This window comes from Pezoporus occidentalis, unplaced genomic scaffold, assembly GCF_034315485.1.
Source record: "Pezoporus occidentalis ecotype Australia unplaced genomic scaffold, CSIRO_AGI_Poc_V1 ctg276, whole genome shotgun sequence".
Classification (NCBI taxonomy): domain Eukaryota; kingdom Metazoa; phylum Chordata; class Aves; order Psittaciformes; family Psittacidae; genus Pezoporus; species Pezoporus occidentalis.
This window is the reverse complement of record NW_026914675.1, coordinates 293,252-309,169: the sequence shown is the minus strand read 5'-3', so window position 1 is coordinate 309,169 and position 15,918 is coordinate 293,252. Positions and strand designations below refer to the sequence as shown.

At 65.5% G+C, this 15,918-nt stretch overlaps 2 protein-coding genes across 2 annotated transcripts; one reads left to right on the top strand and one right to left on the bottom strand.

The window, feature by feature from the left end:
* Positions 1-819: 819 nt before the first annotated feature.
* On the top strand, positions 820-2,989 carry PRSS57 (serine protease 57). Its single transcript, XM_062625107.1, has 5 exons — positions 820-1,056; positions 1,188-1,341; positions 1,812-1,956; positions 2,245-2,505; positions 2,592-2,989. The coding sequence occupies exons 1-5, from the start codon at positions 993-995 to the stop codon at positions 2,760-2,762; spliced, it is 795 nt and encodes a 264-aa protein (XP_062481091.1). The 5' UTR covers positions 820-992; the 3' UTR covers positions 2,763-2,989.
* A 3,221-nt stretch (positions 2,990-6,210) lies between these two features.
* On the bottom strand, positions 6,211-12,853 carry FSTL3 (follistatin like 3). Its single transcript, XM_062625055.1, has 5 exons — positions 12,702-12,853; positions 10,599-10,784; positions 7,896-8,111; positions 6,477-6,704; positions 6,211-6,362 (listed from the first exon to the last, which is right to left on the bottom strand). Exons 1-5 carry the CDS (start codon positions 12,760-12,762, stop codon positions 6,310-6,312), a joined length of 744 nt encoding a protein of 247 aa, XP_062481039.1. The 5' UTR covers positions 12,763-12,853; the 3' UTR covers positions 6,211-6,309.
* Positions 12,854-15,918: the final 3,065 nt, after the last annotated feature.

Genomic DNA, 15,918 nt, shown 5'->3' with positions numbered 1-15,918 from the left:
GGTGCGGGGGTCCCGCAGCCCCGGTGCGGGGTCCCGGGCCCTGGCACTCGGGGGGACCCCCCCCCGCCCGCCCGCCCTCCCACCTCATCGCTGCGGAGCCCGGCCGGTACTCACTCCATTTTCCGTGCGGGCTGGGCGGCGGCTCCGCTGGGCTCGGGGCCGGACGGGGCGAGGCGGAGCGGGGCCGGCGGCCGCCGGCGTCCCGGCGCTCAGGGCCCGGCGGGCGGCGGCATCCCCGGTGGGGCTGCGGGATGCGCAGGGATGTCGGGGCCGCGCCGGTGCTCCCGCCTCCCGCGCCGCCCGCACAGCTCCGTCTGCCGGGCGCGGCCCGCCACTGCCGCCGCCCCTCACCCGGCCTCGGGGCGCGGCTGCTTTTGGGGTGCGGGGGGGGGGGGAGCCCCACAGCGGGTCCCGGCTGCGCAGTGACCTGGTCCTTGTCCCGGACACCTCCTTTTGGCTCCCCCCCAGCACCACAGGGGGGTCTCCCCCCGGGGCACTGCCGCTGCCGGAGGCCACTCTCATGGCTCCCGTTGCACCTCCGTGGCCTCAGCACCCGGCCCTGAAGATGCAACCGGGGAGAGGATGGAAAAGGGGGAGCCCGGGTCCCCCCTCACTGCTCCTGTTTCCCAACGCGTTGGGCAAACGCTGGCAAACTGACACAGGAAGCCCCGAGCCAGGCTCCGACCGCAGCCCGTTAGGAAATGTGCCCACTGCTGGGGCCAGAGCTCCCGGCTGCAGCAGTGGGGTTCACCCCCCCCCCCCCATACACCCACCCCGGTACACGCACAGTCCCTGCCCCGGGGTGAAGCTGCACCTACCCCTGAGGCACCATTGCAGCGCCTGTGCCCCCCACCCACAGCATTGCACAAAGCAGCAACACCCAGAGAGGAAGAAGCAGGAGGGAGATACCCGCTGGCACCCAGAAGTATTTAAGCACCCCCCCCATCCTGAGCGGCCCCACAGGAGGTGGCAGTGACCTGCTCTGCACCAGCATGGTCACGGTTGGGCTCTTCATCCTTAGCCTGGGAGGCTCCATCCTGCTCCTGGCCCCAGCAGGTAAAGGGGGAGCTGGGGCTGAGGAGGCTGTGGGGTGGGAGATGGAGACCCCGGGCCAGAGCACTGCGGGGGGGGGGGGGCACAGGACACCCTAGCAGCCAGTGACTGCCTGCACTCCCCCCCCCCCCCAGGCACCCAGGGGAGCCGGATCATCGGGGGAAAGGTGGTGCCCCCCCACTCCCGGCCCTTCATCGCCTCCATCCAGATGGACGGGCAGCACGTGTGTGGGGGCTTCCTGGTGTGGCCCAAGTGGGTGATGACAGCAGCCCACTGCCTCATTCCCCGGTGAGCTATGGTCCCACTGGGGGGCACGCACATCCCAATCCCCACCCCGGGGCACAGCACAAACAGCCACCCCCATCCCAGATGCAGCCCTGGAGGGACAGGATGAGGGGTGATGGGTTTAAACCGAAACAGGGCAAGTTTAGGTTGGAGATAAAGCAGAAGCTCTTCCCTGTGAGGGTGCTGAGTCGCTGCACAGGGTGCCCAGAGAAGCTGTGGCTGCCCCATCCCTGGCAGTGTTCAAGGCCAGGTTGGACACAGGGACTTGGAGCAAGCTGCTCCAGTGGAAGGGGTCCCTGCCCGTGGCAGGGGTTGGAGCTGGAGGAGCTTTAAGCTCCCTTCACCCCAAACCACTCCATCTTTCTATTCCATCATTCCCACCCACCCATGCACCCCTCAAGGCTCCCTGCTCCCCCCCCACCCCCCCCGCCCCCCAGCCACAGCAGCACCCGCTCAGGGCCCCTCCACTGCAGGCGCAACCCCTCGGTGCGCGTGGTGCTGGGCGCCCACCGGCTGCAGGAGCCCGAGGGGTCCCAGCAGGTCTTCAGCATCGCCGAGTCCATCGCCCACCCGCACTATAACCCCCGCTCGGTGGACAACGACATCCGCATGCTCAAGGTGAGGCCCGGGCTGGGGGGGGCCTGGGGGTGCCCCATGCAAGACCGAGCCGACACTAGATGTCAGTGCTTCTCCGGAGAAGCAGGGCCACGCCATGGGGTGCGATGGAGGCGGATGAGGACCAACCTCCCTCCCTCCCTCCCTCCCTTCGCTCCGAGCACACTGGGACCAATGAAGGGCTGGCAACGTTGTGGGGCTCAGCATGAGCAAGGAGCTGGGGTGGGAATGGGATGGGGCGCGATGGGACGTGGGGCTCCGCCATAGCAGCAAAGCCACCCGTGTCCCCAGCTCAACAGGTCGGCCACGCTGAACCGGTACGTGAAGCGGATCCGCCTGCCCCCTCCGCACATCGACCTGAAGCCCGGCACCGTCTGCTTCGTGCTGGGCTGGGGGGACACGTCCAACTACGGCGACCGGCCCACCGAGCTCATGGAGACCGGCACCACCATCGTCAAGCGGAGCCTGTGCCGGACGCTGTGGCGAGGCAAGGTCTCATCCAACATGATGTGCGGGGCGAGCCGCAACGCCACGCTGCAGGGTGTCTGCGCGGTGAGTGCGGTGCCGGCATCGAGACCCCCCAAACAACCCCCTCCAGGAGACCCCCTCGTCCCCTTCCCACCCCTTGTGCTTTGCAGGGGGACTCCGGGGGACCCCTGATCTTCAAGAACAAGGTTTACGGCATCGTCTCGTTCTCCGGGCAGAGGTGTGGGGACCGCCGGTACCCCGACATCTACACCAAGATCTCCAACTACATCGACTGGGTGCATCGCACCGTGCAAGGGCATTGCCATCAGAAGGGCGGCTGAAGCCCTAGTGGGGCTGAGAGGGGGCCTGGGGCCGTGGGGAAAGCTGCTTGGCAGCTCCTGGGAGGGGAGAAGAGCACCAGGACTCCCAGGTCCCCTGTCCCAAGGGGGTTTGGGAGCTGATGCTCAGCCTGAGTCTGCCTGTTGGGGATGGGAGCCCGGCTGCCCCAGCCCCAGCACCTCACTCGGCCTCTTGCAGCTGCGAATTTGCCTTCCTCAATAAAACCCTGGTCCCAGACCTCTCTCCATTCACCTTCCCTCTACCCCCCAAGCTCTGGAGAAGGGGAGCTCCTTTGCTCCCCACCAGGGATGTGATGGGGAGCCCAGGAGGTTGGACTGGGGCTACTGCTTCTGCCCAGCAGTGCCCAGGCGGCTGCTGCCTGTCTCATTGGGGGCTGGTTTTTCCAGGCTTTCCCTTCTCCTGTCCTTCCCCTACCCACTACAACCCCCTCTCTGGCTGTCCCACTGCTCCCCTTTGGGTTCCAGACCCTGGGCTTGTCCTGGACTGGGGTGAATGGAGCAGGGGCTGCAGGAGGAAGGAGGAACCCACTCACGACCAGAGGAGCCAAAACCCGCATCCATTCACTGCTGCCCCACAGAGCATCCCCAGCAGCGCTGAGGCTGCCCCACTGCCGGGGTGGGGCTCCCCATCCCATCCCACCCCGTCTCACCCCATCCCGTCTCGTCTTGTCCCGTCCCGTCTCACTCCACACCCTCCCCACCGCGGTGCGGGACCCCCCAAACAGGGGAACCACAGAGCCCCCGGGGGCAGATGATGGGCTCCGGCCGCCCGCTGCACTGGCAGAGCCCGCGGGGTGCCGGCACGCTGGGGCACGCAGCCGGGTGCTCCCCACGGGGGCACTGGCGTGACTGTGGGCACAGGGACCAGGGGGGAACGTGCGCTGAGCTGCTGCCAGGCCTCAGCGTGCGGCATCGCCAGCGTCTCCAGGGACATTCCCTGCTCCTGGTTTGATGTGGCCGCAAATTGCTGGCACGCCGCGGGCACGAGGTCCCCGCACGAGGCTGCAGTGACCGCAGCATCTGACACCAGCCGTGCCACAGCCCCCAGGGGCTCTGCCAGGGAGGAGAGGATGAAGGCCAGGCCTGGGCTGAGAGGTCCCCAGACCGACCCTCACCATCGGCTCCCTGCGCTCACCGCACCGGGAAGCTTTGGCTGCCCCATCCCCTCCTGTTGCAATCTCCGCTCCCCGCTGCATGCATGGGATCAGGGGACCACAACCACGAGCATCCATGGCTTTGGGGACGCCCAGCAGAGGACAGACCCCTGCCAAGCTGTCAGCCTCCAAGGAAGCCCTGTGGGGGTCCCAGAAGCATGGGGCAGAACCCCTCTGCCCCACTCCGGGATGCCGGGGCAGGGCTTCTGTGTGCTGCCGGGAAGCCTGGAGAGCCGGCGCCTGTCCCGGCTTGTCCCAGACCACCCAAAATCCTTCGGGAAGGAGGCGCCTGACTCACGGCCGTGTTTTGGAAGCCGAAATCTCCCGCTCATCGGCAGGAGCTGACGTCGCTGCCGCAGCCCGTGCCCGCGGGGCTCGGCGCGGGGCCAGGCACCGGCGCTCCGGGCACCGAAAGGCCGAGGATGAGGAAGCCGCCCCGGGGAGGAAGGCGCTGGGGCGGGCTCGGAGGAGCTCAGGCCACACACACCACCACGTGCCGCGGGTGCTGGCGCCAGGGGAAGCCCTGGGCAGCGTTTTGGCAGCGTCTTTACACCCGTTCCCAAACGCAGACCGGGCATCGCTGAGCGGGGTGGGTAGAGAGGGGCTGCAAGGAGAGCCCCCTGCCTGGTGGTTGCGATGCTGCTGCCTGGTCAGGCTTCAGCTCAGCGCCGGGGTGCAGGAGATGCGGGGTTCAAGCAGTGGCTGCAGCCTGGGCTGGATCCTGTGCGATGCTCAGCACCGGACCCCAGGGAGGGCTGAGGGTGCTGGCCCAGGAGCGAAGGTCTCATTCCCCCTCAGTGCCCCACAGTGCCTCAGTTTGGGACCCCCAGCCCAGGCGGGGGGGGGGGGGCTGCATCGTGCTGTCCCCCAGCACAGGGGATGCGGCTGCCGTTGAGCTGCCGGTGCCAAGCCACTGGCTGCTGCCTGGGCTCCCGCGGTGGGGAAGCGCCGCACATCAGGACCCAATTACGTGCAGGAATTGTTTTGTGAAATACCAAACCCTCACGGCACGGCCTGATATTGGGAACAGATTTATCTGCCTGGCTGCTGGCTCTTCCCTTTCCTCCCACTGCAGGGAACGGCCTCAGCCGGGCTGGAAACATCCAACACTTGGAGCCAAGTGGGAGCGGGGGCTCTCAACCATCCCCATCCCAGCAAAGGAGCTCGCAGTGATGCTGCAGCAGCGCAGCCCTGGGGGATGCAGCCACCTCCTGCGGCCCCAGAACCCACTGAACAGAACCGGACCCACGGCACCGTTTATTCCGGGTTTTAATGATAAGCCAAACGGTAACAGAGCTGTAAAATGCCCCTAACGCTGCCGAGGAGGAAATGGGGGTGTTCCCAGAGTGTCTGCTGCAGGAATCGGAATGCAACCATACAAAAATAGAAAATAGGGTATTTTATATATATATATATATAAAATATATATATGATATTTATATAAAGGCAATAGCTTTTCAGTGTCAGAGATGTTATTTACACAGGTGACAACACACAACATGAGAGAAGTAGTAAAAATAAATACAGAGGGTGTTGACAGGGCAGTCAACAGAGCAGGGGGTGCCCGGGGGGGGGGTGCCAGGCAGGGCCATCGGCTCCTCCTGTCCCCCTTTGTCAAGCCACGCTCCCCACGGCCACCCCACAGCGGCTCTGGGAGCCAAGCACTGTCATGGGATGGAGGGAGGGAGGGGAAACTGGACCCGGGCGATGGGCTCTGGGTGAGGGCACTGCAGGGTGGGGAGCTCAAGGGGACGGTTGTGCCCCCCGGTCAGGGCTGCCATGGCCCATGATGGTGCGGCCATCATCACACCAGCATCGCCTCCAAGGATGGGTGGGAGCCTGGGCTGGAAGGGACCAGGAAAGCTTCAACTAAAATCTGTTTTAACATACACATGATAAAACCTTAGGATAAACTTACATACATATATATATATATATATGTATATATGTATAATTACACATCGACCCATCTCCAATCCTCTGCAGCACCGTGCTGCCCTTCCTGCCACTGGCAGCTGGGAAGGCGAAAGCGCCGATTCCCTCTGGACCTCAAGGTCCCGGCCAGGAACGTCAGCACAGTACTGAGAATTCCATCCAAAAATAAATAGGCCCAGGGCTGGCAGCCAAGGACACAAGGGGGGGGGGGGGGGAGCCCAATGCACAGCAGCACCAACACCCCCATGGGTACCGGGTGCTGGAGCATCCCCAGTGCGGCTCGGAATCGCTCCGGGAGCCCCCTGCCCTGCTCCCCTGCGGCTGCATAACATACACAAGTATAAATAAAGGAAGGTTTTATCTTAATAAATATCAGGTATATGGTTTGTACAATATACACATAATGCCCCTGTCTCCCGGGTCCGGTGGCGAGGGAGGATTCACACGTAGTTCTCTTCCACGTTGTCCGTCTCCGCAGAGAATTTGGCCGCAGCTGGAAACAGAGCAGGAGAAGGGGAGAAGCGGTGATGGAGATGCTGGGATGAGAGGGATCTGAGCCCAATGCCCCCCACACATACACAACCACCACCCCCTGGACCCCACTCACCCGAGCAGCTCCCGTAGTGGCGCACGCCGATGGAGCGGCCGCGGTGGCAAGTGGCCCGCCGGAGGTGGCAAGCCGAGGGGTAGGTGATGTTGTTGTTGCCGCAGAGGGCATGGTCCAGGCTGGTGGGCTCGGGGCAAGGCGCCGTCCGGCACATCACGCAGTGGGCGCTGCCCGTCTGGTCCACCACGCAGGTGTGGGTGCCGGGGCACACCACGCTGGAGCAGGACTCTGTGGGGAAGCACACACTGAGCTGGGGGGGGGGGGGGGGGCACGGGCATCGTCCCAGGGAAACCCGGGCAGCTTGAGCCCCCTCCTGCCTTCAGCAGGGGACGGAGCCAAGGCTGGAGGGTCCCAAGCATCCCCCATCACCACTGCTTCAGAGGACAGGAGCTGATGATGGGGTGTGAGGGACCGCTTGGCCCCACAGCCCTTGAGCACGGCTCCATCCAGAGCCGAGATCTGACTGCAGAGCCAAGCACATGGGGCTGAGCCCATTGGGACCTGGCTGGGGTGAGCGGCCCCACACAGGTGCCTTGGCAGCGGGAGCAGCAGCCGCTCCAAGCGGGCTGGCAGCGCCGCGAGCAGGGAAGGGTCACGTTGGACCCTGCACAGAGCTCAGGGCTTGCGTAGCCCCCATCCCACAGTAAACCCCAGCGTGTGCTCAGCACATCCCCGTGGCTGTGAACACTTCCCAAGGCCCTCCCTCCTTTCCCTGCCGGATTGGAAGGGGATTTGGCATCTGCAGCTCCCAACTCACATTTCTTGCCCCACATTTCCCTGCGCAGGCCAGAGCTTGACAGGCAAAAGCATTTCAGAGAGGAGGGCTGGCAAAAATAACCATAATAATTCTGACAGCTCTTGGCAGGCAGGGAGGATTGCTGCTCGCTTTCACAAAGGAACAAAAAAGGGGCTTGATGCTTGCAAGTGACATTTTACGGACTGTTATTCCTCAGCCTGCGGCGAGGTTAAGCCTCCATCGCATGGATGGGCTGTTGGAAGCATCACACGTCCCAACCGGGTGGCAGGGCCAGCTCGGAGCGCGGCGAGGGCGATGCTGAGGGATGAGAGCCAAGAGATGCCCGTGTCCCACCAGGAGCTCTGCACCAGGACAGAGCTTCCCTCTCTGGGCATGGCCAGGCACTGGGTACAGACCCTGTGCTGGGGCAATGGGAACAGCCAGTGCTCAGGGCAGGACCCAGTGGAGAGAATGGGGAGATCCGGATTCCCAGTGGGAGAGGGAAGGATGTGCCTGGCCACATCACCACAACACAACGGGAGGGGGGGCACCCAGGGACCCGCGCTGCCGTTCTTCATCTCCTCCCATGCAGGCAGAGCTTGGAGCTGGGAGAACGGGAAGCAGAGGGAACAGGGAGGGAGAGGATGAGCTAAAGCAGGGACAAGGGGCCCGACCGGACCTACTTTTGCATTTGCCCTGGTACATGACTTCGAGGTCGGGGTGGTCCCTGCACTTGGCTGTCAGGAGGTCGCACTCGTCGCGGTAGGTGTAGCCGTCGGAGCCGCAAACCTGCAGCTTGCGGGGCAGGCTGGAGCAGTCGGGGGCACAGGCACACTGGGGACGCCCGTGCTTCATCTTGCAGACCTTGTCGGGGCCGCACACCACCCCCTCGCAGCTCTCTGGGGACAGAAGGGAGCAGAGCGTGAGGAAGATGCGGTGCCAGCATCCGGGAAGGATCCATCCTGCCCAGCCTCCTGCAGGGGCAGATCCACAGGGATTGGGGCCCCGCATCAGCGCTCGGGAAAGAAGACGGGGGGGGGGGGGGGGGGGGGCAAATCCCTGGTCACAACACGCAGCATCTGGATCTGCTCAGCTCCAAGGAGCAGGTCGTTGGCGGGAGCGCATCCAGCCGGAGCCTGGCGCTCCGCTCCGCACCAGCTCCTCGCTTCCATGTGCCGAGTGTTTTGGAAGGAGCCCTTTCATTTGCTTGTGCAATGGAAAAACCTCCCCGTGCGCAAGGCCCCGGCTCCTCCAGCAGGATCTGGGCTTCGGGAGTTGTCTGGGCGATGGGGAACGCCGCTGCCATCACACAATACCCGGCCCTGTTCCGCTCTGCGCCTCCGTGACTGGAACACAAGAGCGGGGTCCCCAGACAGGCGGCAGCTTTGTCGTCGTCGTGTCCCCCCCCCCCCCCCCCGGGTCACCTCCCGGCCAGCTCGGGGGCCGGGTTCAAGGGGTCCCGGGGCCGTGCCCACTCCGGCAGGGATGGAGAGGGGCCCATCGCGGGTGCTGGTGGCTCCACAGGGGGAGGCAAAGGGCTCAGCACCAAGACCAAGGCAGGGATGGAGGCTCCGTAAGCCCCTTGCCCCGCACACAGCCCAAAGGGACCCTTTGCCTTCTGAGCTCCCCGGGACACGGGCAGTGATGGGAGCTGGGGGTGCAGGCACCCATCAGCACCCAGACGAAGCACCGAGGAACTTCCCGAGATGGGGATTCACCCCCCAGGAGGAAGGATTCCCGCAGACAGGGTGTGTGTGGGAGCTGTTGGGAGGTACAGAGGGGGATTTCCCTGCAGGAGATGGGTCACTTTGGGAGACAGGGGAGAGGAGGAGGAGGAGGAGGAGGAGGAGGAGGAGGAAGGGGAAATTCCCTGTCTTCTTGGCCCTGCGCTCCCTGGGGGAAATTCCCTGGTGGGAGACAGTTTCCCAGCTTGTTCCCTGATTTCCATAGCTGGGGCTGGTCCAAGGGAAGGGGAGAGGGACAGGCTGAGCCCTGGCAGCATCTCTGCTGAGAGCTGCAGGGACAAGACCCCAAGACACAGGGGCCTGGCCCCGTGCCCCAGTGCACCCTCCGTGCGGGAATGCTGCTGCCGGCACAGCAGGATCCAACCATCAGCACGGGAGGGAGGCAGCTGGAGCATCCCTGACCCCGACTCCTGGTCCTGGAGCGGGGGACACCGTGTCCCCAGCAGCTGGAGCCAGGAATTCCGCCTCCCAACCCATTGCAGAGCCCCCCGGGACCCGGCCAGCACCTTCCCGCAGGGCTCTGCTGCTGGCGCGGGGCTGGTGCCTGCAGCCCGCTGTATCCTGGAGTAACCTCGCCAGGCCCCAAGAGCCCGGGGAGCGGGAGCACAGCTCGGCTCATCCGCCCTTTTCCAAGGCCTCCGGTGGGGAGCAGCACCGGCTCCATCTGGATGGGGCGCTCGGCAGGGGGGGGGGGGGATGCGGTGCACGTGCCAGCCGGGGCTTCCAAAGCCCCAGTGATCCCCGGGAGCCGCAGACACCCCCCCATCGTGTCCCTCTGCCCCAGCACAGGGGGGGACCATGCTCCATGACCAGCCCTTGGAGAGGGTCCCAGTGCTCCCAGCACCCACCAACCTGATCCCACTCAGTCCATGCATGCACAGGGCACAGCCCCGAGCCAGGACCGGGCTGAGGAGCAGCTGGGGCTGCAGAGGAGCTGGAAGAAGCCGTTTCCTTCAGAACCCTTTTCCTTCCCCCCCCCTCCTTCCTTTAAACAAATCCCAACCTGACCTCCCAAAGACCTGCTCCTGCCTCCTGCGGTCAGCAGGTCCTCGAGCGTGTTCTCACATGGCCACGCAATTGCGACTGGGGGATCCGTGCCTCCGGCGCACGCCAAAACATCTGGCGGGGCTGGAACTCACAGCTGGAGAGTTTCCACTGCTGGAACTGCCCGTTACATAAAGCCATTCCACACACACGCGCTGGGAGCGGGAAGGGGGAGCGGAGGGGAAGAAACAGAGCTTTTTTTTTCCTCCCCCTTTACAAATGAACCTTAGGAAGGTTCCCTCTGAGCAGCCCTGGCAGGGACAGGGGGTGGGAGGCCCCCGCCACAATGAGTTAACCTGGGACCACGGAGCCCCAGCTCAGTTCCTTGACTCATCGCCCCATAGCCAAGAGCCAGGTCACACATCCCACTCCATAGAGAACAACAAAACTACGCACAAAATGAAAGGGGCCGGGGCACGGAGGCTGTCCCGGGAGCCCTGGCCCCATGGCAGCATCCGACCCACAGCAGGGGCATGGGGGCAGTGGTCCCTGAAGGAGGGTACCAGGGCAGCCCAGCCCCATTGCTGCTGCTTCACCCAGAGCATCCTTTGAGCATCCCCCCCACACACACCCCAGGCAGAGCTCGGCCCCACTCACCTTTGCAGGGGTGGCAGGTCACCAGCCCCAGGAAGCCCAGCAAGCTGATCTTGTTGCCTGGGTAGGTGTAGTTAGACCAGGCGACGTCCACATTGCCATTGGCACAGCATTCCTCCCACGTCACTCCCGTCTTCAGGATCATGGTGCACTTGGCCTCCTTCCCCTGCTGCAGCCAGCAGATCCCACCTGCGGACAGGGCAGAGAGTGAGGGGTCCCTGCTGTGCCAGGCTGGCTCCCATCTCCCCTGGTGCACAAGGATGTCCCCATGGACCCTGGCACAGCCTGGCAGCGCTGACACCCCAAAGCCTGTGCTCCTGGCAGCCAGCAGGCTCCAAACACAGCACCAGGACTGCAGGGACACCCCAGTTATCTCAGTGCTCCCAGTGATGCTCTGGGAGATGGCCAGGGTCTGGGCTTGCAGCTCGCCCTCCCTGCAGTGGGGATGCTCCAGCCCCAGAGGGTGCCCACACTGTGCAGGCTGGATCCCCCCACACGCACCAGCGGCCCCCCACAGCGGGATGGAGCATCAACACCCACAGCCTCTGCAAGCAGCATCCGAGGCACCGGCCGGAGAACGGGGCACTTGACACAGCCCTTGGGCTGGGGCCAGCCCAGCGGCATCAGATCCCTGTGAGTCAAAAGCCTGTTTGTTCCTTCACCCCCCGGACCCGGCAGCCAGAGGTTTTTGTTGTGAGTGATTCCTCTGCGATTTCCGCCCCTGCAAACCAGCCTCTTCTGATGCTTATTTGGGTTCCTGCTCTCATTAGCTGCAGTTTGAGGTTTGTTCAACGGCTGAAGATGGGAGGGAGCAAGGGGGAAGGGATGGCTCCTGCCCGTGCCGGGCTGCAGTCGCTCCCCACAAAGCAGAGCCTGCACTCACCTTGGGACTGCTGACCCCCCGCTCCCTCCCATGCACCCCGTTTTGGTTCAGCCAAAAGCACGTGAGGGCCCCAGCACCATGGGGCAGCCATGGATGGAGCAAAACCCTCAGGCTGCAGAACCAGTGGCCTGGACACCTCTGGAAGCATCAGCCAGGCCGACACCTCTGCCATCAGTGGGTTTGTCTCATCACTCTTTCAAGCCAGTTTTCCCCCTAGAACACCCATGGCTCCAGCTCCCCCATGGTCCAAGCTCCCTGGGAGCCGCATCCTGACTCCGGAACCCTGCTTGTCCCATACACACGGGAACAGGCACACACAGAGCGATCCCACCCGTACTGGGACAGCTCCATGCACCCCTGCTCTCTGGGGTGCACCCACCATGTCCTGAACCACGCTGGGGAGCGGGGACACCAACAGGGGACATTCCCTGAGCAGGGGGATGGAGCCACCCTCCCTGCAAGGGAGCAAGGTGGCCATGGGATGTGAGAATGGAAACTCGAGCACTGCTGCAGGAGAGCCGCCCCTGGCTGCAGTGACCACGGCTCCGCTGGGATGAGCTTTGGGATCCCCGCAGCAGGGTCCGGGACAGCCTGGGCACGGGGATGGAGCAGCTCCCGCACAGCCCCGAGAGCTGGGAGCGCCGTCAGCTGAACCGGGAGGGGTTTGAGCTGCAAACTCCACACCCAGATCACGCTGCTCCCGGTGGGCCTGGGGCGAGGGACCCCAGCCCGGGGGCTCAGCGGGGGCTCCCGGGGCCGGCCATGGGGTTGTGCCCATCATCACCCCATCGCAGGGCACATCCCGGGGGGGGATGCCGGGGTCCAGCACCACAGGACGAGAAGTGGCAGCGGGACCCCCGGGGCACCCTCCGGGACCAGCCGGGTGAAGGGACACAGCGCGGACCGGAGCCACCGGGTGGCACCACCGGGGACCTGCTCCCGCTGCTCCGCCAGCGCCCAGCACCCACCCGAGCGCCTCCCGGTAAAACGGGATCCTACGGCCGAGAGCCCAGCCCGGGGCGGCGGCACCCGGGGGGGGGGGAACGGGACGCAGCCCGGTAACGGCGCCGGCACACCGGACCGGGCCGTCCCTGCCCCGAGCACCTGCCAGCGCGGCGGGGAGCGGCGGCACCGACGGCTCGGGGCGGGGAGCGGCTGCTCCGGTGCCCCTCTCCCACGGACCAAGACACCCCCCCATCCCCCCCCTTCGGGGCGGCACTTACCGTGCGCGGCGGCGGCGGGGCTGCAGAGGGCGAGCAGGCAGAGCGCCAGCCGCAGCGGCATGGCCGGGCCGGGGCGGCGGGACCGGGACCGGGACCGGGACCGGGCCGGGACGCTCCGGCGACCTGTTGCCTGTGAGGCGGCGGCGGGGCCGGCGGCGTTATAAAGCGGCGGGGCGGCGTGAATCACCGGGCGGGGCGGCGGCGGCGGGGGGGGGGGGCCGCGGCCGGGGGCGGGGGTAAGTGCGGGAGGGGGGCGCGCTGAGAGATGGGGGGGATGTTACCGGGGGTCTGCTCGGTGGGACGGGTGTCGGTTGGGGGGGGGGGGGGGCGGTCCGGGTGCTGATGTGCCCGTGTGTCCCCAGGGCTGGACCGCACTGAGATGGGGAGGGGAAGGTTTGGGGGTGCCCCCCCCCCCTCCTTGCTCGGTGCAGCCGGAGTCTGGGTGCTGCCCCCCTGTCCCTCCCGCACCCACCCATCCCCGCCTGAGCCCTCCGTCTGCCTCCTCCACCCTCCTCCTCCTCCTCCTCAGCAGCCCCGTCTGGCAGCGGAGTTACGGGAAGGTCTGTGTCATGTGGCTCCTTTCATCTCCGCTCCCCAAACCCCACAGCCCGGCATCACCCACAGCGAGCCAGGAGGGAAACTGAGGCAGCGCTGGGCCCTACAGCCTCGAGGCAGCGGGGATGGGGATGTGTGGGGAGCACGGTGACAGCGTGTGCCATGAGGGATACGTCCCCCCCAGCTCTCCTCCTTCCCGCTGCCACATCCCGTCCTGTGGACCCGGATCCCAGCATCCTGCCTCGGGATGTGCCCCCGCGATGGGGTGACGATGGGCACAACCCCACGGCCGGCCCCGGGAGCCCCCGCTGAGCCCCCGGGCTGAGGTCCCTCGCCCCACGCCGCTCGAGGCATGACTGTGGGCAAGTCACTTCCCGGCCCCATGGCGCTTCCCAACGGCTGCGGGGCCGAAGCTGGGCCATGGGGTTGAGTGGAGCCCCCAGCGTGGTTCTGCCAGGAGCAGGGCTCCGAGCCCCGCTAGTGCCCCTGACCAGGAGCCCAGGGGCCTTCTCCATCCCCGTGCAGCTCGGGAGTGTTTTACCCTTTGCACTGGCCTCAGCTGAGGTCATGTTTTCAGCACGACTGCTCCGGGCTCTTTCAGAAGAGGGGCCCCGGCCGGAGGGCTCTGGGGACCTTGCACCACCCCTCCAGCCCGGCAGCAGCCTCCTTGCTCCCAGCCGGTGCCAGCACAGCGTGAGAGGCTCGGTTTGGTGTGGGATGGGGCTGGGGGCAGCTTTGGTCCAGTGAGACTCAGAGCAGCTGGGTCCCATGGCCAGGGGAGAGCTGGGTGTGATGCCAGCATCACGCTGCTCCTACACCGAGATGGCGCTTCTCCCATCTTCTCCTCACGCAGCAGAGGAGAAGGGAAGGGACCCCAGGGAAGGGACGGCAATGGGGAGGGCTGGGTTTGCCCCAGGTGGCATTAGTGAAAACCGCAGGGCTTCAGTCGGTCCTGCACTGCCCTGGTACCTCCATGGAGCCCCGGGCAAGGCTCTGCAGGCTCCTGGCGTGCTGCTGGCCCTGGGCTGAGCACTGCTGCTCCCTCCCGTGTCCCCATCCCTGCTGCCGGTCGGCGTGACCCCTGGCTCGCTCGGGGCTGTCCATGTAAGGGCAGAGGGCTGCGGAGCCAGACCTCGGCGCTGGATGTCAATGGGTGGTGATGCGCCCGCTCACATGCTCCGGGATGCAAGAGGAGCTTGCGGAGGCCAGGCAGGGATTTTCCCTGGCTGCGAGCGGGGTTGCACAACCGGCGGCTGCTCTGGCAGGGAAGGGGTCGGACCTCGCTCCGGAGCCGCATCTGGAAGGGAGCAGCCGGGCTCTGCTGCGCCTGACGTGGGGCAGGAGGAGCCTGCGAGGGAGCGGGTCCGGTTCCTTCCGTAACCCGGCAATGCCTGGCAAAGCCTCGCTGATGCCCGCGGGCTCGGAGCCCTGCTCCTGGCAGAGCCACGCCGGGAGCTCCGCTCAACCCCATGGCCCAGCTTCGGCCCCGCAGCCGCTGGGAAGCGCCGTGGGGCCGGGAAGTGACTTGCCCACAGTCACGCCTCGAGCGGAGGCCGAGGCCGGTTCTCAGGCAGAGCTGGGAGCACAATTCCCCCAAGCCCTGGGGTGCTGCTGCCGCCTTCCTGCTCCCCTTCTTGCTCCCTCCCCAGCAGCGCCCGCGGAGCGAGGGGGGGCGAGGAGCCAGGCTGGGAATCATGGAGAAACCGGCCCTGCCACCGGAGCATCCCGGGAATCAAAGGAGCCCAAAGGCCGGGCAGGGGGCGGCGGGAGGAGCCGGAGCGGGGACAAAGGAGCTCTTTGCAGCCGCAGTGAATGGCAGCCTCACATCTGACCTTTCCGTCTGGTGCTGCATTGTGCTGGGGCAGGATCGGGCTGAGGTTCAAGAGCCAACCATATCTCCCCCCTCTAACTAAAACCCGGCTGCTTCATTCTCCTCCCGAGCTGCCGGGCTCCTTTAAGGAGGGAATCTCGCCTCTCCCATCAGTTCAGGCTAATTAAACTCTGCTAAACCAATTAGAGCTGCAATTTGCAACAAGACATTCAATTGAGAAGCGTTCCTCACAGAGCCCAGGGTCAGGGCACAGGCACAAGAGCAGAGGCTTCGTGCGGAGCCGCTGGCGGGCGCTGGGCAGGTCTCCGGGTGCCTCTTTGGGTCGCCGGCAGCTTTGAGCCTGGGGCTGGGTTTTCTCCACACGGGTGAACCGGGGAGATGCTCGTGGCTCACGGGGGGGCAGGACCCACACCTCGGTGGCCGCCTCAGCGCTGACAAACGCAGCTTCGCCCCGCGCCCCGGGGCGGCAGCATCACCGCTCCGTGCCTCAGTTTCCCCATCTGCCTCGGCGAGATAATGCTGCTCCGCTTGATCCTGCCCTATCTCACAGGAAGGGTGCAGGGATTAGTTAGCTAATGTTTGCAAGGAGCTTTGAAGATGAAAAGCCGTGAACCAATGCCAAGAAATGCTGAGCTGGATTCTCCTCGCCGAGTAATCGTTTCATGTTCCTGGGACACTTCCACTTGGGCAGATGAAGGAGGGCAGGGCGGGGGAGCTTGCATGTGGGGAGGGCCGGGGGGTGGGAGGCTCCCACAGCTTCCCAAGACCTGCCCCTCCAAATCTGATCACCCGGCCTGTGTGACTCCTGAGCAAACCCGGATCCTTGCTGCC